The sequence below is a fragment of the Camelina sativa genome, chromosome 7, assembly GCF_030686135.1.
Source record: "Camelina sativa cultivar CO46 ecotype springtype chromosome 7, ASM3068613v1".
NCBI lineage: Eukaryota > Viridiplantae > Streptophyta > Magnoliopsida > Brassicales > Brassicaceae > Camelina > Camelina sativa.
In genome coordinates, this window is record NC_141886.1 from 30724871 (window position 1) to 30747971 (window position 23101).

Here is a 23101-nt window from a genome sequence, read left to right on the forward strand (position 1 = left end):
ACGTAATTCGTTTTGTAGTTTTATTAATTTAAGTATAACTTTGGAAAGAAGAAAAAACTTCAAACCACAAAACAAAACAAAACAAAAATGGTTTCCTCTCGTTGCTAATTTCCGATATATTCATTTTGAGTGAGCTAGCTAGTTGGTAATTAAAATTTGCATTTATAAACAATTTAGACGACGAGGTTAAACTTGAAAACGTTTGGGAGTTTAAGGTTGTATCGTAAATCGTAATATATTTGCTATACCATAGAGCTGAGTTTTTTGATATTTTTGTTGTCTTTAAAAGTTTCGATTATTTTCGTCTTTTCCGTTTGCATGTACTTACGTGTTAATTACGTATAAAAATAGTGTCCATCATGGACAGTCCATGAGTGACTTTTAAATAAAATTGCATAATTAAAACAGTTAACTGGTTAATGTTATCATTATTCTCTAGCAAAATGCAAAATATACTTTATTGTTCTGAAACATAAACATTAAGGTGTTAACGTATAAGTACGTAATATAAACATAAAAAGGGTATTCGATTGATCATATGCTTATTGCTTCATATATATCTCATAATAACAACTTTACGCCATATATATATTAGTTGTATGTTCTTATAATTTGTGGAATCGAAACCTAAACTATAATTAAATTCCAACCTACAGTCGCGACTCGCATGCAACTCGCAAGTAATTCGCAACAAATTCTTGTGCTAAATAATTTATCAAAAAAATTGAAATCAGTAGTCGTAGCTTTATTAATTGTACATTTGCAAAACGTGCCAACGTTAGGAATAATCATTAGAATGTTATTACACTCTTTGATCGCTACAGGTAGCATAAATCTTAGTCAGAGCCGTCGCTAACTTGTCGGAGGCCACAATCAAAGAAAAAAAATGGGCTGAATTTTCTTATTGAGTGCGTTAATGTTTTTTTTTGGTTATGTTTTGTGAAACAAACGGAAAAAGAAAAATGAACAGACAAATGGGTCGAACTCATGACATATGACTCCTCGACACTATTATACCACCAGAACAAAGATACATTTGACAAAAAAGGGCCGCATTTTTTTATATTTTAGAGGCCCACAATCTGATGCTTCATCAGCCTGGCCTGTCGGCCGGCTCTATCTTAGATAACAAATGAGTAGTTTAATTATTCAATAAAATATTCATATGATCATAGGATTCATAGCCGGAACCGTGCCAACGTTAGATATATAGGAAATCTGATATTTTGGCATCTAATATATTGAATAAAAAGTTAAAAATCAATCAATATGGATTGACTTCATCATCTTCCAAACTTTGTTTTTAAACATATATGGAGAAAAATGCGAGCCCCAATGCACAAATAAATGACTTCGGTTCAATGGACTTCTTGTCTTCTTGAATGCCATGTTTCGCTGACCAGAGCCAAAAAAACAAACAAAAAGAATATGTAACGTTTCAGCGATAGCTAGTCGATCTGCCTGCATGGTTTTGTAAGTCGATTATGATACTTTATAAGTGTTTTTTACTTTTTATGATTTGAGTTTAGCCTTGCGCCAACAGGCTCAGCACGGTGTCTTAATAGTAAATACTAAATACCATACTCGATCGATATATAAATTGAATCATCTCGTTCAATGATTTATAATTTAATAATAAAAATTAAAAATCGAATGAAAAAGTATTAAATTCGGGTTTTACTGTGGGCTTCCAACTCAAAACCAATTGGCAATGAGTGGAGAGGCCCTGACCCTTTATATATTAGTTAATCTTTTCAAATCTTTATAATGTGGGATATTTTACATTAACACCCCCATCATGCTCAGGCATGACCATCTGAAGCATGGGCATATGTGGGAACAACATCCACGGGGTGGCACAAGAAACAATCTGCTCTGATACCATATAGATTGATGAGAGTTAGAACACATAATGTGTTAAAAAGAAGAATTATATTAGACTCTTATATCTCATAGTTGTAATTGTACAAGATACATTCTCTTATGTAGAGATGAGTTTCTTAAACTAAAATAAGGATATATTTAAATAATATATTTAGATAAATGTTGATATTCCTAAACTATATCTTCTAGATTCTTCTCAATCTTCATAATTTACATATTCTTGGGTTTGTCATTTCGACCGTCGATCTTAGTCGATCTCCGGTTCTCCATATCCCAATATCTCATAGTATCAAAGCAATAGATCATGTGGATCTCTATTCTTATGAGTTAGGGTTTTGTTTGCTTCTGCTTCTATGATGTTCTATCTATTTTCTATTTTTTTAAAAAATCATATTTTTTTTACCTATTATTGTTTGTTTCTTATGCAAGCTTCTTCTAATTTTTGTAAAAAAAAAAAAATCTGGAATTTGGTCTTCACACATACGTGAGTGTGTTGTCTTTTGATGCGTGGCCATGATTTGGCTGATGGTGACTTTGAATATGAACCAATACGTACGGCGGTGTTGGGCCTCTTGGTAAAAAAAAAAGAAAAAAAAGAAGAAGAGGGAGACGTGTTCTTCTCCTTTTGGTGGATGGTGGATATGAACATGAACCATGATCGGTTCGTTCGGTGATGATAATTCTTAAGCATGTTGTATGCTTGTTTTATCGGTTCGGTCATTGATTGGCCAAGTTGATGTGAGTTTGGCTAGCATAATTGCTAGTTTTTTTTTAAACAAAACATTGGATATTGAACATAAATCGATAAGATTTGTTCTTTGATGATGATGGTTAAGCCGATAACGCCTCATCACGTGTATCCATGGTGTTGAAGATTGATGGTGATGCTGTTTCACCAAGTTTATCCTAATTATGGGTTTATTGCTTAATCGAGCACAATCTAAGGAATTGACTTTATGGCTGAGTATAAACGCTATTGATGACTCTACCGCCGAGTATAAACGCTGTTGATGACTCTACGGTCAAGTATAAACGCCGTTGATGACCCTACGATCGGGTATAAATATCGATGACCTAACGGTTGGGTATTGTAGCTGCATTGAACCCTACGACCGGGTATAAACGTCGATGATGGCCCGATGGTCGAGTATAAAGCCATTACTTTGAAGATTTGTCCAATCTCACCCGTGTTACCACGTCTGAGCTTGTCGGGGGGGTATTGAGATATGGAGAACCGGAGATCGACCGAGATCGACGGTCGAGATGACAAACCCAAGAATATGTAAATTATGAAGATTGAGAAGAATCTAGAAGATATAGTTTAGGAATATCTACATTTATCTAAATATATTATTTACATTTATCCTTATCTTAGTTTAGGAAACTCAACTCTATATAAGAAAATGTATCTTGTACAATTACAACTATGAGATATGAGAGTCTAATATAATTTTTCCTTTTAACACATTATGTGTTCTAACTCTCATCAATCTATCAAAAAGATAATTTGTCTGTCACTGAACTTCAAGAAACAAAAAGAGAACCGTGGCACATATTCCTTGAACCAAACCACAGTCGACCAAGACACTGTAGGCGAGTGAGCACGAATTTGATCCCACGTTTCCTTGGATGAAAAAGAGGGAACATAAACACTTGAAATGTTTCTCCAAAGGTAAGAGTCGCTACCTTTGCTGTCATCAGGAACAAATATAGCTGTGAGGGCAGCCAAAAAGGATTGTGCATTGTCAGACGTTGCAGCAGGCATTACCTAATTTCCATTCCTTATGGCCTCAGCAATTCTTGAATCTTCTCTTATTCTTTTTTCCCCTTTACACTTTCATACCTGTATTAATCTTTACTGCACCCGTTCGACAAAAGGAGATTTATCCGTGACTTTAGTATCAATGAAGAATAATCTATTTTACAAAATTTGTTTAGAGTGTGGTGTAATAGCTAGAAACATGGGTTTTAAGATTGTCATCAGAAACAATGAATGCATTTAAAGCCCTAGCTATGATAAACGCTTTGGATTTCAAATGTTCGGTTGTGGATATGACCGTTGGATATGTAGACTTTTGTATAGTATTTTGTATCTTATCTTTTCTTTTTTCATCGCCAACACTTATATAGTAACTAGATGAGGGTCTGCCCGATGTGCGGGTTTAAAGTTTTATAAATTAAACTAAATTTAACAAAAATATATTAAAATTTGTTGTATGTTATTTATAAATTTTATTTTTGTTATAATACACTGATTTATATCTATTTACAAATATTTTATGTATGTTACTATTAAAAGTGTATTTTTTTACACCTATATATATTCAATGTTACAAATATATTCATTTATCACCACCTAGAAAATGTCTATATAAACACATTAAGCCAACCATTTTACTTTCACTTCTGCATAGTTCGTTAATTACTAAAATTGTTGGCTCAAAAAATATTTTGAATAATATTACATAATATACTAATCAATGATGTATCATCACAATAATGTATGACCACCATGGAGAAAACCTCGGCTCCACCATCATCCCTTATGGACCGAACCTTGCGTCCAACCTCCTCCACCTTCCTCTCTTAGAGAGATAACCTCGGCTCTGCTCTCCTCCTGTGTGGAGAAACATGTTCACGTCTTTTTGCTATCTCAAAATGGCTTGCTTCAACAACCAATGAAAGTAAAAACCTTTTTCTAGCATCACAAAATCTTTTGATAGTAACAAATGTTAAATTTCTCAATATATTCGTGGAACTGTCTTTGACACACCATGATATAGCCCTGTCTCTGTAACGCTTCAACCGCCAATGAGCCCATGTCCACTCTCAGTCCATAGGCCCACCTTCCTAAGTGGCCCTACATCTATCCCCGGTCCGTGGACCCACCCATATTCGATGGCCGATTTTCCATCTGGAAGGCTTTAAAAACTTGTTTACCGATCCTACAAATCAACAAATGATTTTTTCTTGTGTTTTGTCCTCAATTGCACAGTTCCGACAATCAATTCCAGGAAAGTCACTAATCATGAAGTTGTTTTTTTTTCTTTTTTCTTCATGAGAGACCTAATCATAAAGTTCTCTTAGGACTTTTGACCGAAAAATAGGATTATCTTTTTTTTGGTCAACATATTAATCTTACCTATTCCTAACTGAAAAGGAGAGAGTACGAGAAAATTTTGGTTAAAAAAAAAAGAAAAATTTACCTTTCCATTTTAAAAAATTTCCCAATTAAACAAAGTTGAAAGCAGTGTTCTTTAATAAATTATTTAAATATGAGACGATCTATGTTTATATAGAAGTATTTACAAAATTTAGAATTAATAATTAACTATATATTTTTCTTAATTCATTTTTCTATTTTTTGTAGAATTAATAACTTAAAATTAAAAATAAGTAAATTATATTATAATTTTGAATTTTATGAAATATATATATATATAATCTCATTATAATTATTTAGAAAAACTTTGTATTTTTTTTATAAATTCTGTAATTTTTGATAATTATTTTTTTACACTAAATATATTTTTTAAAACAAAATATTTTATTTTTGTTGTAATCAAAAACCTCCTATTATATATTAACTTTTACACATGTCAAAATCTAAAATTGATAACTTGACACATGTCAAAATCTTATTAATGACTAACTTTCAAAATTCAATTTTATGTAATAAGATTATGAAGTTTAAATGTACGATACGATCAAGTTGAGATGTAAGATATCATTTTAAAATAACATGTTATGATTTTTTTTTTGTCAAATTAATTTTATTATTTAATCCAAAGAGAGATCCCAAGTTAACATTACAAGAGGCGACGGACAACTAGATGTCCTCGCAGTCATAAGGCGACGGACTACTGAATGTCCCGCGGTCTTTAGCCCAAAAGAGGGAAACAAGCCCCAAGAAACGAGGATACATACTAAAAGCAAAAGCAAAACACAAATCTAACAAGCAAAGTCTTGGAAAACTGAAAACTAAGTCCTATAATTGAACAATGGCATGAGAGACTCTCACAAAGCTTCCTTATAGAACCATTAAACGTCGGAAGCACCAATAAAGCCGGATAGCCTCACACCGAAGCCAAACCAGAAGCAAACCGACAGGGAGGAAAGCAAGATACCAACGCGACCAAAGACACAAATACAACTCCCATAGCACCTCACTAGCCAGATGGAAAGAGCATAAAACCCTAGGGACAAAGAAAAAACTTTGATATTGACCGGAGACAAACCACGCAAGATCAACTGTTCTTACACGCGGACACTCGTCGACCACAATTTCAGCCACCTACAGACATAAAACTGGTGACGTCCTTGCAAGAGAAGAACTAGAGACCGATTCCGCTGTTTTGACTAAAACCTGACTCCAAAGATTCCAAAGAAAACTCAAAGAGAGGCTAGTAGGTGACTGAGCAACAAAATCCCTCCAAATGGCTCACACCAAGAACGAATCTAGAGCAAACACACAACAACAACCAGCAAGAGGACTTGAAGGAGAGGTAGAGCAAATATCCAATTTCAAACTCAACAACAGAGCCATATCCATCGGTTTACGCCTCACATAAAACAAACAATCCTAAATGAAACCATAGTCACACCACACTAACCCGCTAAAAACTAAAGCCACCATCAAGCAAACATGGGATATACCAGACACACTTAACTTGATGAAATTGACATCGATTACCAGTCAGAGAATCAAACGACCCTCTCCATAAGAAGAAAATCCTCGGATATACACCACCGAGCTTCACCACAACCAGATCTGGATCTTCAATGGAAAGGCGAGACTCCTCCGAAACAGCAAAAGAAACCAATCGATACCAAGAGAGAGAGATACACAAGAAAAAAAACACAAATAAAAGATAAAGGAAGCACAACGCCGGAGCTATAAAGCTACCGGACGTTGGCCGGAAAACAAAAATGGCGATGGGTTTTTTTTTGGAGAGGAAAGAGGTGGGAGAAAATTAGGGCGAGCTGCTTTTAAATAACATGTTATGATATATATTACGATTTTTTTTAATAATTGTTTGTAAATACTAAATGTCTATCTTTTAATCATTTTACGACCGACCTAACCATAAAAAATTTATGGTTATCTTTTAATGATTTAACTTCAATTACTTGTATTCAATATTTTTAAAAAGTTGAAATTAGGTTCCTTTTAATAATGGTCATTTGTGTTGCAACACTAGCTTGGGATCGATTTCACATAAAATACGGTTTAAAACAAGTGACGATTTAATCACTACGTCGAACACAGTTTAAAGTCATAGACCAAAAATCAAAACTACAGTGTCATCTTTGTCTCTGTATAAAAGATCTGCTAATATCTGTAAACTGATTCTAGCAAAACAGAAAAAAAGTTTCGATGATCGTGATTTGTTGTAAAAACAACGAAGATTCATCTATTTGAGTGGTCTCTCTTTTTAGGCTTTTTTTTTTTTTTTTTTTTTTTTTTTTTTTGTTGCCATCATTTGAGTGGTCTCTAGACTCCCTCGCGAAATCACAAAATAAGTGATTGAAAGGTATAGACACGTATAGTGAGCTAGTTGCAATAACTGGACAAGTGGTCCGCCATATTATTTATTACACGACGTGTTTGCTGAGTTTTTGTTTTTTTTGCGAGTATATTGAGATCTGCTATTTCGTTATGTGGAGACTGAAGATAGGAGAGGGAAATGGAGAAGATCCTTACTTGTTCAGCAGCAACAACTTCGTCGGACGTCAAACATGGGAGTTTGATCCCAAAGCGGGCACGCCGGAGGAACGAACAGCAGTAGAAGAAGCTCGTCGGAAATTTGTAGACAACCGTTCTCGTGTTAAAGGTTGCAGTGACCTCTTGTGGCGAATGCAAGTGAGTTTTATTTATTTATTCACCAGTGAGGTTTATTTGTTTTATCATTACAAAATGCCCTAAAATCGTAAAGGAAAACTGAGCTAGTGTTATTTAACAGTGTCGTTTAGGAAACATTAAATGATTCGTGTTGATAATTTCAGTATGATGCTCTCTATGCATGAAAGAAAAAATTAAGCGTGAGGATTTAAGAACACTTAGTGAGATCTTAAATCTTGTAACTTAGGATTAGCTCTCTCAACTCTCTTGTTCTATTCTCTTGTTTGTAAGTAAAAGCTTAAAAAAAAAAGACAGTAAAGAACACACAGCAAATTTATCCAGTTCACGACCCTGAATAGGTCGCTACGTCTGGCCGAGAGGTTCTCGGAAATCCACTAAGACTTTGCTCAAGCTTGAGCCTTTAGGGTTCTTTACAACTTTTCTCTCTCTCTTACAAACTTATTCACCTCACCTCACCTCATCTACAAGATACAGTCCAACTCTTTTATAGGCTCAAAGAGAAGGATCTAGACTCACCCGACAAATTGTGCTTGGCTCTTACACAAGTCAGGTGAAGCAGCTTCAATCACGGTCCTGATTTGAAGCAATCTTGTAGGCAGCTTGACTGGTGAACCCATCGCGTGCTCTGTTTCTGCAGCTCGTACGGGCTCGACAATGTGATGTCACTGAGAGAGACGACCCAAAGAGATATCAATCGTTCCTCTGATCTTGTTCATAAAGTGAACCTTCTACTCTATCTAGAAACTATTATCTCTTCTTATTTTCCCTTTTCTTTTGAACCCTCTATACCACTTGGAGTCTCTTCATGACTTCGTGAATTTAGACCAACAATCCACATTAAGCTATAAGATCAATTGAACAAAACACGAAAACTTTGTTTTCTTATAGAAAATATGTAACTGTTCATTCTTTTTGTTCTAAAAATTAATAAAATCTTCGATCTTAGGCAAATCATTCGGAACAGAACTAATCAGATCTCTCTTTATAAAAGAAACACAGAAACAATTCATAATTGATTATTATGGCTCTAGGAAAACCAAATTAATTCAAATCGACCGAAAAGAGTTAATGGGCCCTAAACGTTAATGGGCCATATGCCATTACTCATACCGTGCTTTTTTTATTCCTTTTTTCCAACGCTGATTTTGACTGGTACTGTACTTTGTTGTACCGCACAGTTTTTTAAAAAGGCGAAATTCGAGCAAGTGATACCGCCGGTGAAGATTGACGACGGCGAAGGCATAACTCATCAGAAAGCGACGGATGCGTTACGGAGAGGAGTCTCTTTCTTCTCGGCTTTGCAGGCTTCCGATGGTCACTGGCCTGGAGAAATCACCGGACCTCTCTTCTTCCTCCCTCCTTTGGTATGTTTCTTCTTCTTCTTCTTCGTTTTCCCTTTCAATTATTACTCTATGTCTATCGGAGGATACTCAATTAGGGTTAGATTCAGAGATTTAGGGTTTCTATTCCGTGAGAAATTAAAGGGATAACGACCAAGGAGGAATCAATGAAACTGAGTAACTTTTTTGGCTGCAGGTATTTTGTTTGTATATCACAGGACACCTTGAGGAGATATTTGATGCAGAACATCGCAAAGAGATGCTTCGACATATCTATTGTCACCAGGTACTCTCAGTTGATGATGACTCTGTTTTTCTTTTTTTTTTTTTTTTTTTTTTTGTAAAGAAGAGCCTTGACAAGTGAGATTCTCACAGGAGTAACTGTGTAATTTTCAGAACGAAGAAGGTGGATGGGGATTACACATTGAGAGCAAGAGCATGATGTTCTGCACGGCACTCAATTACATTTGCTTGCGTCTCCTCGGAGAAGGTCCCGACAGAGGACAAGATAACGCGTGCAAACGAGCCAGGGAATGGATTCTTGACCGTGGCGGTGTGACTTATATTCCCTCCTTGTTTTAACTAATAGATTACCTGCTACAATCAGCTTTTGTGACCATATCCTCCTTGTTTTAACTAATAGATTACCTGCTACAATCAGCTTTTGATTTGTTTTGTTTGCAGATACTCGGAATCTATGATTGGTCTGGAACCAATCCTATGCCTCCCGAGATCTGGTTGCTACCTTATTTCCTTCCAATACACTTAGGTTCGTTGTCTGTTTCCTTTTTCTTTGTTTGTCGAGATCTTACGAATTGGCTCATTTTGAAGTAGTTATTTCCTATCTGCTGATATTTTGGTTTTTGATGTTTCCTCTTGCACTAAAACACATCTATAGGCAAAGTTTTGTGCTATTGCCGGATGGTTTACATGCCCATGTCATATCTCTATGGCAAGAGGTTTGTTGGTCCAATAACACCTCTTATTCTGCAACTGCGTGAAGAACTCCATTTACAACCTTACGAATCTATCAACTGGAATAAGACGCGGCGTCTATACGCAAAGGTATGGTTGGCTATTTCTTTTATCTTGATATTTATATGTCACGATAACATAAACATTACATCGTTCTTCTCGCAGGAAGACATGTATTTCCCACATCCTTTAGTTCAAGATTTGGTATGGGACGCTCTTTACCTCTTTGTGGAGCCATTCCTTACCCGTTGGCCGTTAAACAAGCTTGTCAGAGAAAGAGCTCTTCGGCGAGCAATGAAACACATACATTACGAAGACGAGAACAGTCATTATATCACCATCGGATGTGTTGAGAAGGTAAAACGTTGGTCGTTGAGTGGCCCTGTATAAAATTATGCATAACTTTCTCACTATCGTATGCTAGAATTCTAAAACTTTTGTTTTTTAGGTATTGTGCATGCTTGCTTGCTGGATTGAAAACCCGAATGGCGACTACTTCAAGAAGCATCTTGCTCGAATTCCAGATTACATGTGGGTCGCCGAAGATGGGATGAAAATGCAGGTACCAAAGGATTGAAAACCAGATATTAGGTGTAGTCTAGCAATGAGAATTTCTTATGAACTCTAACTTTATGCAGAGCTTTGGAAGTCAACTATGGGATACAGGGTTTGCGGTTCAAGCTATACTTGCTAGTGATCTCTCTGATGAAACCGGTGATGTACTCAAGAAAGGACATGATTACATTAAGAAATCTCAGGTTTGATATCCTTTTCTTATTATAGTAGTGTTTTCTCGAATTGCTCTAAAGAACAGGTGGATGTGTTTTCTTAAATCAAAGAACATTGCAGATTAGAGAAAACCCTTCGGGTGACTATGAGAGCATGTACCGCCACATTTCCAAAGGAGCATGGACTTTATCTGATCGAGATCATGGATGGCAAGTTTCAGATTGTACAGCTGAAGCTTTCAAGGTAATCCAACCAGTCACTGATGCAAAACAAGTTAGCCGTAGGTTCCTCGAGAGTTATGCCTCAAAGTACTTCTTTTGTGTTGTAGTGTTGTCTGCTGCTATCCATATGCCAGCTGAGGTTGTTGGCCAGAAAATAGATCCGGAACAACTATACGATTCTGTTAATCTCTTGCTGTCTTTTCAGGTTAGGGTGATTATCTAATGTCCCAAAAAAGTATTGGCTCTTGATAAAATTTACAACCCATGACTTCATCTAAATGTAGAGTGATAAGGGAGGTATGACTGCATGGGAGCCTGTCCGTGCATATGAATGGATTGAAGTAAGTGCTGAAAGACACAAGGATGCTCGCATATTTTGTGCAAGTTTAGAAGTTCGTAGGAAAAGATGATCTGATGTTGAACCTTTGTAAATGGTGTTTCAGTTGCTCAATCCCACAGAATTTCTGGCTAATCTTGTGGTTGAGCGTGAGTATGTGGAATGTACCTCATCTGTTATGAAAGCTCTGGTTCTGTTTAAGCAACTCTATCCGGATCACAAGACAAAAGAGATCAGCAGGTCCATAGAGAAAGCAGTGCAATTCCTAGAAAACGAACAAAGGCCAGATGGTTCATGGTACAGTATATTACTTTTAACACAGCTCAGGCATATGGTTCAGAAGAAGCCTAACAAAATAATGTGTTTTCGAGTATAGGTACGGATTTTGGGGTGTTTGTTTCATTTACGCGACATGGTTTGGTCTTGGCGGCCTAGCAGCCGCTGGTAAAACGTATCAAAATAGCCAAGCTATTCGTAAAGGTGTTGAATTTTTGCTCACAACACAGAAAGATGACGGAGGTTGGGGGGAAAGCTATTTGTCATGCCCTGAACAGGTATTTACGGGGATCAAGACTTTAATTAGTACATACTGTAAATTTCACCAAAATTATCGGACAAGTGTTTGTCTTGTTAACATGATGTATGTGTAGAGATACATACCTTCAGAAGGGAAAAGTTCGAACCTGGTGCAAACCGCTTGGGCAATGATGGGCTTGATCAACGCTGGACAGGTTCAAATATTTCATTTTGCATCCACTTCTTTTTCGATAAATTCAATGAAATTTCTTTGTTTTAATCTATAAAAGAAAACAGGCTGAGAGAGATCCAATACCTCTTCACCGTGCTGCGAAACTTATCATCAATTCGCAAATGGAAAATGGAGATTTCCCACAACAGGTTTGACATCATCCTCTTTGCTAGAAATTTAGATTATATATGTTATCATAGTACATATTTGATTGAAAGAATGTTATTATCGCATTTGCAGGAAATAGTAGGAGTGTTCATGAAAAATTGCTTGACACACTATGCTACTTACAGAAACACATTCCCATTGTGGGCACTTGCTGAGTACCGAAAGGCTGCGTTCGTTACTCATCAGCATCTATAGAGTTTGTTTCATTTAGTTTATATATGAACACAAGAAGAAGAAAAAAATGTATAATGAGATCACTGCTTGCTCTAACCACGAAACGATCATCAAAATATTTCCATCGAGCTTCTTCGACGGCAGCTCTCCTCTGTGCCGGCGTCCGAATCAAACTCCCATGTCTGCCGTCCGAGGAAGTTGCTGATGAACAAGTAGGGCTCTTTGTTTCTATTTGCTATCTTCAACTTCCACATTCTCAAGAGATCTTAATTATTAATCTAAAAATTTGGCATATTGTATGCATAAATAATGTGGGAAAAAGAAGAGAAATATGAGAAAATTGAATATGATTTACAAGCACGTCCACGCATACATAATTCGTTTTGAAGTTTTATTTATTGCTTAAATCAAAGTATAATTTAACTTTTGGATAATTTCCTTTAGACGACGAGGGTAAACTTGAAATTTTTTGGGAATTGAAGGTTAAATCGTAATATACTTGTAATGTCTTATTTAGAGCTGAGTTTTTGGATATTTTCTGTCATTTGAAGTTTCGATTATTTTCTTCTATATAGTGTACATGATATAGGCAAATTGTTATCATTAATCTTTAGCAAATTGTATATTTAGGCATGCAGAAAAAGAAAGGTTTTATATTTCATATTTTTGTTTTTACGATTTCTAAAGTTTACTGCCCCTCGTGTCACTTTTGCCTAAGCCTTAGCTCAGCCGCAGCGGATTAGTGTTTAAGTGTGAAGCCTTGATGACTTTACTTGAAGTGTCTGTAGATAAGTGAATTCAATCGGTTTGGATTGACTTCAGCTTTCATATCAAGTCCCGCCACATATTTCTTTTTACCAGACATTTCTCTTGTTCTTGTTTAATTATAGTACAATGCACTCTAAAATAGCACTAAAACATATTTTATAGACAAAAATAATATACATTCCACAAATTTTCAAAAATATCACTATTTAACACAATTAAAATATTTTAAATTAATTTTTTTTTAGATTTAGTTTTTAATTTTAAATTTCGGATATAATTTTGAGAAAATATGATTTTATATTTTGAATTTTGGGTTTAATTTTGAAACATAGTGCTATATTTTGGAATTTTAGAAAATGCTGTGCTAGATTTGGAAATAAAATAATGTTTAGTGCTCTATTTACTGGGATCTAGTATAAAGTTTGCTTCTTGGTTAACAAACGAGAATACTTTTCTTACTCAAAAAGAGCCGTGCCAACGTTAAGCGTAAACCCTAGCTAGATAGGGTCAAGAGAAGTCAATACATAGATGTATTATGGGGTTCAAAATCATGAGTTACTCAAGGTCATTTGATTTGGACTCCTCCTTTAATTAGCCGTTAGTGGCTGTTGTAAAATCATTGCCTTTTTGCCTCCGCCTTGGCATCTCATATGGCTGACGTTCAAAGTCGACTTATCACGAGCCATTTCGTCCAAGAAGCGAATAAGTTGCTCGTGGGCGAGAATCATCTCCTCCTCGTCTTTACAAATGATCTGAGCATGTGATATGGCTGGCCACGGCTTTGAACGCATGGAAGCCCTCCGCTTTGAATAAGGATGTTTTCTCCGCTGGCCGTTGCAGCAGCCTAGCTAGAATCCTCCTCGCCTCCGACGACTTCACATCTCCATCGCTAGCGTTCAAAGTCCAAGTCATCGCGTCCTCGTCATGAGTCACTCATGAACGCCATCGACGGCTCGAGGTGCGGTAATTCGATTTCGACAGGATATTGGAATTTTCAGAAAACACTATAGCTAGCTAAACCCGAACTATATTTTCCAATCATTGATTTTGGGATGATCTTTTTAAGAAGATTACAATTACAACTTCCCCTAATTAGCTGGATTGATGATTGTCTTAAATATATTAAAATCATTCTTGAATCCACCGTTTCTTAAAATCATCCTAAATCAAAGATTATTCGATTGAACATTTACCGAAATTACTCATTTTTGGAAATCTGATATTTTGGAATCTACTATATTAAAGGAAAAAAGTTAAAAATCAATCAATATGGATTGACTCATCTTCCAAACTTTGTTTAAAATCATACTAGGTTCGGATCCGCACGTACGTGCGGGGTTATGTTTATAAACAAAATTAATTTTGTAAATATAATCAAACTTATACTAATTGAGATTCTAGTTTGATATTTTGTTTGGTTTATTAATGTTTGAAAAAATAAAATAATAATGATTTCACCGGTATCTTAAAATTTGGAACAACATAACGGTTGGAGTGGTAACAAACTAAATCAAATAAAGGATTGGTTAAATTGTATTGAATTTGTGAACTATCAAATTGGATATATAACCGCTAACAGAGATGAAAACCCGTTTGAAACATATACAAATATTTAGGGATGGCCGTAACTCTCTTTTCGTTTTGTAATAACAGAAAGCATTCCCAATATGGGACATTCCGGATATGGAACAAATTTCCAATTGAAAACGGGAGGGGACCAGACGAAATCATAAATTCTCGAACTCCCGTATGAAATAAACATAAATATAATTCATAGTATATCTATATATCATATATTTTAATAAAAATATTACAAAATTAATTGACTTCTTTGTTCTTACTATTTTATATATGTTTCACCTATATTAGATTATGTAATTTTTTATTATTTTAACTGTTATAGAACATATTTTATGTATTTTTTTATTTTTTTTTTTAACTTAAGCTAGTTCAATTGAAAATAGTAAGATTTATTTGAAAAAATTAAATGTATTTTAATCTTTAATAGAACATGTCAAGAATTAGAATTATTTATTTAGTATGTGTAATTCTAGATTTTCCTATTAAACCAATGAGAGTAAATATATAAGGTTAGTTTTAGAAATAATCCCTAAATTTTAGAAATATGGTAAATAAATACTGATTTTATTTCAAGATTTCTTAAAATATATCATCTATTTAAATTTAAGTTAAGTTATTTTCATAACTACTATTCGAAATTAATTAGATTCATTTGTTATGGAAATCTTGTTAAATAATAAGTTACATTTTTGGTATGTTATTAATTGCGGAAATCTCTTATTATTTTATAAAAATTTAATAACTACATAAATTCAAGGAATTATTAATAGAAATAATTTCGTCTTTATTATAATATTTTAAATTTCATTTTATAATCTTGTTGGCTTTAGTTTTTTTTATAGTGACGGTATGTTCTAATTAAATTTAAGGAGAAAATCATTAGTTTAATATTTAATTTAGAAAAATATTTGGAAAACTTAATATATTCAAAATTAATTATTTATGTTTTATATCAATATCAAATAATATATACGAAATCTAGAACCAATTATAAAAAAGTTAATCATTTATTTCTTTAATAGTTGTTACCATTGTTATAGGGATTTTTTTTTATTATGTAAGTAAGTGGGTATGTTTGGCAACATGGATATATATTATGTTTTTTTTTAGCTGTAAGTGTACTCACTAATTAATAGTATAAATAATGGCAATCTTTTGTAAATAAGTTGATGTTTTGAAAGTTATTTGATAAAAAATGTCTTGAGCTTTGTAATTTTGACAAATCAGCTTGTTTACCAAAATGTTTTTCTTTTAATATATAGGGATACTACTACTGTAACAAAATGTGAGCCCCAATAAACAAATAAATGACTTCGATTCAATGGTCTTCTTGAATATAATGTCACGTTTTGCTGACCATGAGAAATTGAGAACAAAAATAAACAAAAAGAATATACAGTATATGTAACGTTTCAGTTTCAGCGGTAGCTAGTTTGCATGCATGGTGTTGTTTTGTAAGTCGATCAACCTTTACCTTATAATAAGTAGGAGATGGTTGGTGATTTGTCAAGCAACTTAATCTCTCCATGTGATATTTTTTTTTTTAATTCATAGAACAGAAGCGAAGCATTTTCACTTATCAGCCAAAGCCCATAAAGACGTTTCGCAAGTGTTTGTATAATTTGTGTGTCCAGCCTTGCGCCAGCACGTACCGTCTCTAGATACCATAGACGATCGATATATAGTTAAATCTATCATCTCGTTCAACATATTGAACGATAAGAAAAATTGATCTGTTACTGAACCCCCATACCTGTATTACTTTTGTAAACTTCCATACCTTTATTATTTTGACCTCACCCACCTCTTTTCGGAAAGCGATTTATACGCGACGTGACTCGTGATGAGTATATGAAGAATAATCTATTTTACAAAAATTATCTAGAGAGTTGTGTACAAGCTAGAAACCTGGGTCTTAGAAACAATGAATGCATTTAAAGCCCTACGATTAAGTATGGTTGTAAACGCTTTGGGTTTCAAATGTTCGGTTGTGAATATGAGCGTTGGATATACTTAAAAGTATATTTTGTATCTTTATCGCCAACACTAGTAATCAATTATGAAGTTTAAATTTAGGATCATGATGTATCAAAAAATATAGACATACTGTATTAAGCTCATTAAGTTTATATTAATGTTTTGATTAAACCGTAACATATTTTTAGAACAACACGATATGAAATAGATTACATTTTTATGTAATATAATTTTATAACATTTGTATATTTTTCTAGCAGGGATTGTACATGACCAAATTGCAGAGGTTTTTCTTAACACTTAATGACAAAAACAAAAACGCCGTATAAAAAGTTGGAACCAGTACGGTGGCACTTATTGCGATTGACAAAGTGAGTAATATATGTTTCACTCTTGTTACGTCTGTTTTTGTCAGATTGCTATTATCTCATAACGATCATGTGCGCCCTCCATTTATATACGGACATCTGTCCACACTGCATCTAAGACGACGGTACGTGTGGCGTTTATGGTTAGGTCGGTCATGATTAATTGTTGATTATATTGATACATATAACTCCAATAGTCCAATTTCTATGTACTTGTATTCGTTTTTTTCTTTTTGAATAAGTTCGAACTAAGTTCCATTTTGGTCATTTGTGTAGTAACAGTTGGAACTAAATTACATAAAATACGGTTTAAATACTTAGACTAAAAATCAAAATACATGTGTCCTTTTGTTCTTGGGTATAAATAACTGTTAATGTTGCTAACTGGTTCTACCGAATAAAAAGAGTTTGAGTAATCGTGATTTGATGTAAAAAAACGACAATTTCGTTTATTTGACTGGTCTTTAGTCTCTACACTCCGATATTTATATGTGTGTTGAAAACATAAGTGATTGAAAAGTGTATATATATTTTCATTAATGAAATGCATGATGAACGTCTAAACAGGTGTGGTCCATCCACCAGATCATTAATTACTTGAGTCTGATTTTGGATCGAGTTCTGATATATATATTTTGCTATGGGAACTGATCACTAAAATATATGGAATCTACGAGCTAGGTTTTAGATAATAAGAACTTTTTTGAATTATCTAAGTCTTGTGATGAGTTCACTTATATTTAATTAATTACTCCAAAAACCAAATAAAGATGTTACCGTAATAACACGCTGAGAAAAAAATAAATAAATAGAAGAAGTACTATAAACTTGTAATTAACTGTAATCTACTTTAAGTTGAAGAGTGTAAATTTGAGGCTTTGTCTTTAATTCTGCTGTAAACTATACATATATGTTTAAGATGTATCATGTACACCTTTTACAATTTAGAAGAAAAAATACATTTGTCTAACCCAAAACTAAATAAACGTTAGAGATAATAATTTAGTTAATAAAATAAGCGCCCAAATTATTATTATTATCCAGTTCCTCCTCGTCCTCGACCTCTATATAAACATACGTACATGAAACTCTCAGAGCATAACAATCGCAAAGGCAATTAAACATCGACGTCGCCAAGTACTCTCTTATCTCTCTACTATTCTCTCTCTCTATAACATGTTCATTACATAGGGTATCTTTAGTTTTAATATATAAAGACATATATAAGCATGTAAAATATATATATAGAGTATATATATATTGTATGCATGTCTAGGTACTGGATTATATACCATCGTTTGTATGAAATTCTAAACTCACTAACTATATATATGGTATATGGATCATATACGTGTATATAGAGGATCATTCGTTATGTGGAGGCTGAAGATAGGAGAGGGAAATGGAGAAGATCCTTACTTGTTCAGCAGCAACAACTTCGTCGGACGTCAAACATGGGAGTTTGATCCCAAAACCGGCACGCCGGAGGAACGAGCCGCCGTAGAAGGAGCTCGTCGGAAATTTGTAGACAACCGTTCTCGTGTCAAAGGCTGCAGTGACCTCTTGTGGCGAATGCAAGTGAGTTTTTTTAATTTATTCACCAATGAGATTTATTTGTTTATTATCATGACAAAATTCCCTAAAATCTAATCAGCTAGATGTTTGTGATATTGGCTACATATATAAATTATTATTATTACATATAATTCATAATTTATACACATGTAGTTAACTACAACCACATTAAGAAAAATATGGATTTTGGCTAGAAGTAGAATTGTTATTAAAACCAATCAGACTTATCGTAAACTGTATGTTAGTGCCGTTTAGGAAACATTATATTGAAGGACAATTTCAGCATGATGCGCTACGAATTCATATAGAAAAATATATATATATAACATTTTCTAAAAGAATCTTCGATTTTAGGCAAATCATTCGAAACAGAAGGACAAAAAGGACAAAAAAACAATCAGATAATTCAGACCTAATTATAATGGCTCTCGGAAAATCAATAAAATTGACCGAGAGAGAGAACAAGTGAACAACAAATCTTAGTTGACCAAAAAAAAAAAAAAAAAACGGAAAAAATGGAACAACCATTGACGAAATCATAAAATATAGTTATAATACTTTTGGGCCCCTAAAAGTTAAGTTAATGGGCCATGTGCAATTACTCATACCTTGTTTGTTTCTTTCCTTTTTGTCAACGAGAAGTTTCTATTTTTGATATGAGTTGATTTTGACTGGCGACTACTGTACAGTTTCTGAAAGAGGCAAAGTTCGAGCAAGTCATCCCGCCGGTGAAGATCGACGACGGCGTAGGCATAACCCACGGAAACGCGACGGATGCGTTACGGAGAGGAGTTTCTTTTTTCTCGGCTTTGCAGGCCTCCGATGGTCACTGGCCTGGAGAAATCACCGGACCTCTCTTCTTCCTTCCTCCTTTGGTAATGTTTCTTCTTCTTCCTCGTTTTTTCTTTCAATTCTTACTCTATGGCTATCGGAGAATACTCAATTAGGGTTAGATTTAGAGATTTAGGGTTTCTAATTGAGAGAGAAATTAATGGAGGAAGGAGGAATCAATGAAACTTTTTGGCTGCAGGTATTTTGTTTGTATATCACAGGACACCTTGAGGAGATATTCGATGCTGAGCATCGCAAGGAGATGCTTCGACATATCTATTGTCACCAGGTACTCTCAATTGATGATGACTCTGTTTTTCTTTTTTTTTTTTTTTTTTTTTTTGTTAAAGAAGAGCCTTGACAAGTGAGATCAGAGTAACTGTGTAATCTGCAGAACGAAGATGGTGGTTGGGGATTACACATTGAGAGCAAGAGCATGATGTTCTGCACCGCGTTGAATTACATTTGCTTGCGTCTCCTCGGAGAAGGTCCCAATGGAGGACGAGATAACGCTTGCAAACGGGCCAGGGACTGGATTCTTGACCGTGGTGGTGTGACTTATATTCCCTCCTGGGGAAAAATTTGGCTCTCGGTACGCTTTTGGAACCATATCCTCCTAATATCAACTGATAGAAAGGTTACAATCAGCTTTTGATTTGTTTTGTATGTAGATAATTGGAATCTATGATTGGTCTGGAACCAACCCTATGCCTCCCGAGATCTGGTTGCTGCCTTCTTTCCTTCCAATACACTTAGGTTTGTTGTCTGTTTCCTTTTTCTTTGTTTGTTTGAGATCTTACGAATTGGCTCATTTTGAAATAGTTATTTCCTATCTGTTGATATTTTTGGTTTTTGATGGTTCCTCTTGCGCAATAACACATGTATAGGCAAAGTTTTGTGCTATTGCCGGATGGTTTACATGCCCATGTCATATCTCTATGGCAAGAGGTTTGTTGGTCCAATAACACCTCTTATTCTGCAACTGCGTGAAGAACTCCATTTGCAGCCTTACGAATCTATCAACTGGAATAAAACACGGCGTCTATACGCAAAGGTATGGTTGGCATCTTTTTTAATCTTGATATTTATATGTCACGATAACATAAACAGTACATCGTTCTTCTCGCAGGAAGACATGTATTTTCCACATCCTTTGGTTCAAGATTTGGTATGGGACGCTCTTTACCTCTTTGTGGAGCCATTCCTTACCCGTTGGCCGTTAAACAAGCTTGTCAGAGAAAGAGCTCTTCGGCGGGCAATGAAACACATACATTACGAAGACGAGAACAGTCATTATATCACCATCGGATGTGTTGAGAAGGTAAAACGTTGAGCGACCCTTTATCAAAACTATGCATATTCTTTCTAACTATCGTATGCTTGAATTCTAAAACTTTTGGCTTTTAGGTATTGTGCATGCTTGCTTGCTGGATTGAAAACCCGAATGGGGACTACTTCAAGAAGCATCTTGCTAGAATTCCAGATTACATGTGGGTCGCCGAAGATGGGATGAAAATGCAGGTACCAAAGGATTGAAAACCAGATATTAGGTGTAGTCTAGCAATGAGAATTTCTTATGAACTCTAATTTTATGCAGAGCTTTGGAAGTCAACTATGGGATACAGGGTTTGCGGTTCAAGCTATACTTGCTAGTGATCTCTCTGATGAAACCGGTGATGTACTCAAGAAAGGACATGATTACATTAAGAAATCTCAGGTTTGATATGTTCTGTTAATAGTAGTGTACCGTGAATTGCTCTAAAGAACAGGTGGATATGTTTTATTAAATCAAAGAACATTGCAGGTTAGAGAAAACCCTTCGGGTGACTATGAGAGCATGTACCGCCACATTTCCAAAGGAGCATGGACTTTATCTGATCGAGATCATGGATGGCAAGTTTCAGATTGTACAGCTGAAGCTTTCAAGGTAATCCAGCCAGTCACTGATGCAAAACAAGTTAGGCGTAGGTTCCTCGAGAGTTATGCCTCAAAAGTACTTCTTCTGTGTTGTAGTGTTGTCTGCTGCTATCCATGATGCCAGCTGAGGTTGTTGGCCAGAAAATGGATCCCGAACAACTATTCGATTCTGTTAATCTCATGCTGTCTTTTCAGGTAAGGTTGAATCTATAAGATTAATGTCCCAAAAAGGATTGGCTCTTAATAGAATTTACAACCCATGAATTCATCTAATGTAGAGTGATAATGGAGGTATGACTGCATGGGAGCCTGCCCGTGCATATGAGTGGATCGAAGTAAGAGCTGAAAGACATAAGGATGCTCGCATATTTTTTGCTAAATTAGAAGTTAGTAGGGAAAGATTCTCTGATGTTAAACCTTTTGAAAATGGTGTTTCAGTTGCTCAATCCCACGGAATTTCTGGCTAATCTAGTGGCTGAGCGTGAGTATGTGGAATGTACCTCCTCTGTTATGCAAGCTCTGGTTCTGTTCAAGCAACTCTATCCGGATCACAAGACGAAAGAGATCAGCAGGTCCATCGAGAAAGCAGTGCAATTCCTAGAAAACGAACAGAGGCCAGATGGTTCATGGTATATTACTTTTAACACAAACTCGTACATATGGTTCAGAAGAAGCCTAACAAAATACAATGTGTGCTCGAGTCATGATAGGTATGGAAATTGGGGTGTTTGTTTCATTTACGCCACATGGTTTGCTCTTGGCGGCCTAGCAGCCGCTGGTAAAACGTATCAGAACAGCCAGGCTATTCGTAAAGGTGTTGAATTTTTGCTCACGATACAAAAAGATGATGGAGGTTGGGGAGAAAGCTATCTGTCGTGCCCTGAACAGGTATTTACGGGGATCAAGACCTTAATTAGTACATAAATTTCACCAAAATTATCGAATAAGTCTGTCTTGTTAACATGATGTATGTGTAGAGATACATACCTTCAGAAGGGAAAAGATCCAACCTGGTGCAGACCTCTTGGGCAATAATGGGGTTGATCAGCGCCGGACAGGTTCAAATATATCATTTTGCATACACTTCTTATTCGATAAATACAAAGAAATTTATTTGATTAAGTCTATAAAAACAGGCCGAGAGAGATCCAAAACCTCTTCACCGTGCTGCGAAGCTTATCATCAATTCGCAAATGGAAAATGGAGATTTCCCCCAACAGGTTAGACATTCTCGTGCTAGAAATTTAGATTATATATGTTGTCATACTACATATTTTGTTTTAAAGAATGTTATTATCGCATTTGCAGGAAATAGTAGGAGTGTTCATGAAAAATTGCATGATACACTATGCTACCTACAGAAACACATTCCCATTGTGGGCACTTGCTGAGTACCGAAAGGCTGCGTTCGTTACTACTCATCAACATCTATAGCGTTTGTCTCACTTAGTCTTTTATAAAAAGACAAGAAAAAGTTGTATCATATTTTATTATTATAATAATAATAATAATAAGAAGATAGTGCTATGTGTGGAAACCAACAACATGAAGACACGTGTCTCTCACACCACATCTCCACGGCATTGCACAATTCGTTTCTGAACGTAGCACGCACTTTCCTTAATATATGTATATTTCGGTCTCG

At 35.1% G+C, this 23101-nt stretch overlaps 1 protein-coding gene and 1 pseudogene across 4 annotated transcripts; both read left to right on the top strand.

Moving 5' to 3' along the window:
• Nucleotides 1–7444: 7444 nt before the first annotated feature.
• On the top strand, nt 7445–12799 carry LOC104703239 (beta-amyrin synthase 1-like; annotated as a pseudogene). The gene is made up of 17 exons (XR_015561365.1): nt 7445–7747; nt 8926–9111; nt 9284–9373; nt 9484–9658; nt 9749–9856; nt 9986–10152; nt 10228–10419; nt 10511–10624; nt 10701–10820; nt 10912–11034; nt 11120–11217; nt 11297–11353; nt 11456–11646; nt 11726–11903; nt 12000–12080; nt 12163–12246; nt 12338–12799. The product of XR_015561365.1 is annotated as a beta-amyrin synthase 1-like (transcript).
• A 5350-nt stretch (nt 12800–18149) lies between these two features.
• Nucleotides 18150–23100, top strand: LOC104703238 (beta-amyrin synthase 1). 3 transcript variants are annotated; one of them, XM_010419209.2, is made up of 18 exons: nt 18150–18270; nt 18495–18711; nt 19398–19583; nt 19739–19828; nt 19934–20131; nt 20211–20295; nt 20427–20593; nt 20669–20860; nt 20947–21060; nt 21137–21256; nt 21344–21466; nt 21553–21651; nt 21735–21791; nt 21895–22085; nt 22167–22344; nt 22434–22514; nt 22593–22676; nt 22765–23100. In XM_010419209.2, the coding sequence occupies exons 2-18, from the start codon at nt 18508–18510 to the stop codon at nt 22888–22890; spliced, it is 2295 nt and encodes a 764-aa protein (XP_010417511.1). In that variant the 5' UTR covers nt 18150–18270; nt 18495–18507; the 3' UTR covers nt 22891–23100. The 3 variants fall into 3 exon arrangements, with proteins under 3 accessions (XP_010417511.1, XP_087313555.1, XP_087313556.1); XM_087457430.1 differs by having other exon boundaries at nt 18230–18270; nt 19914–20131; XM_087457429.1 differs by having other exon boundaries at nt 18173–18270; nt 20427–20860.
• Nucleotide 23101: the final 1 nt, after the last annotated feature.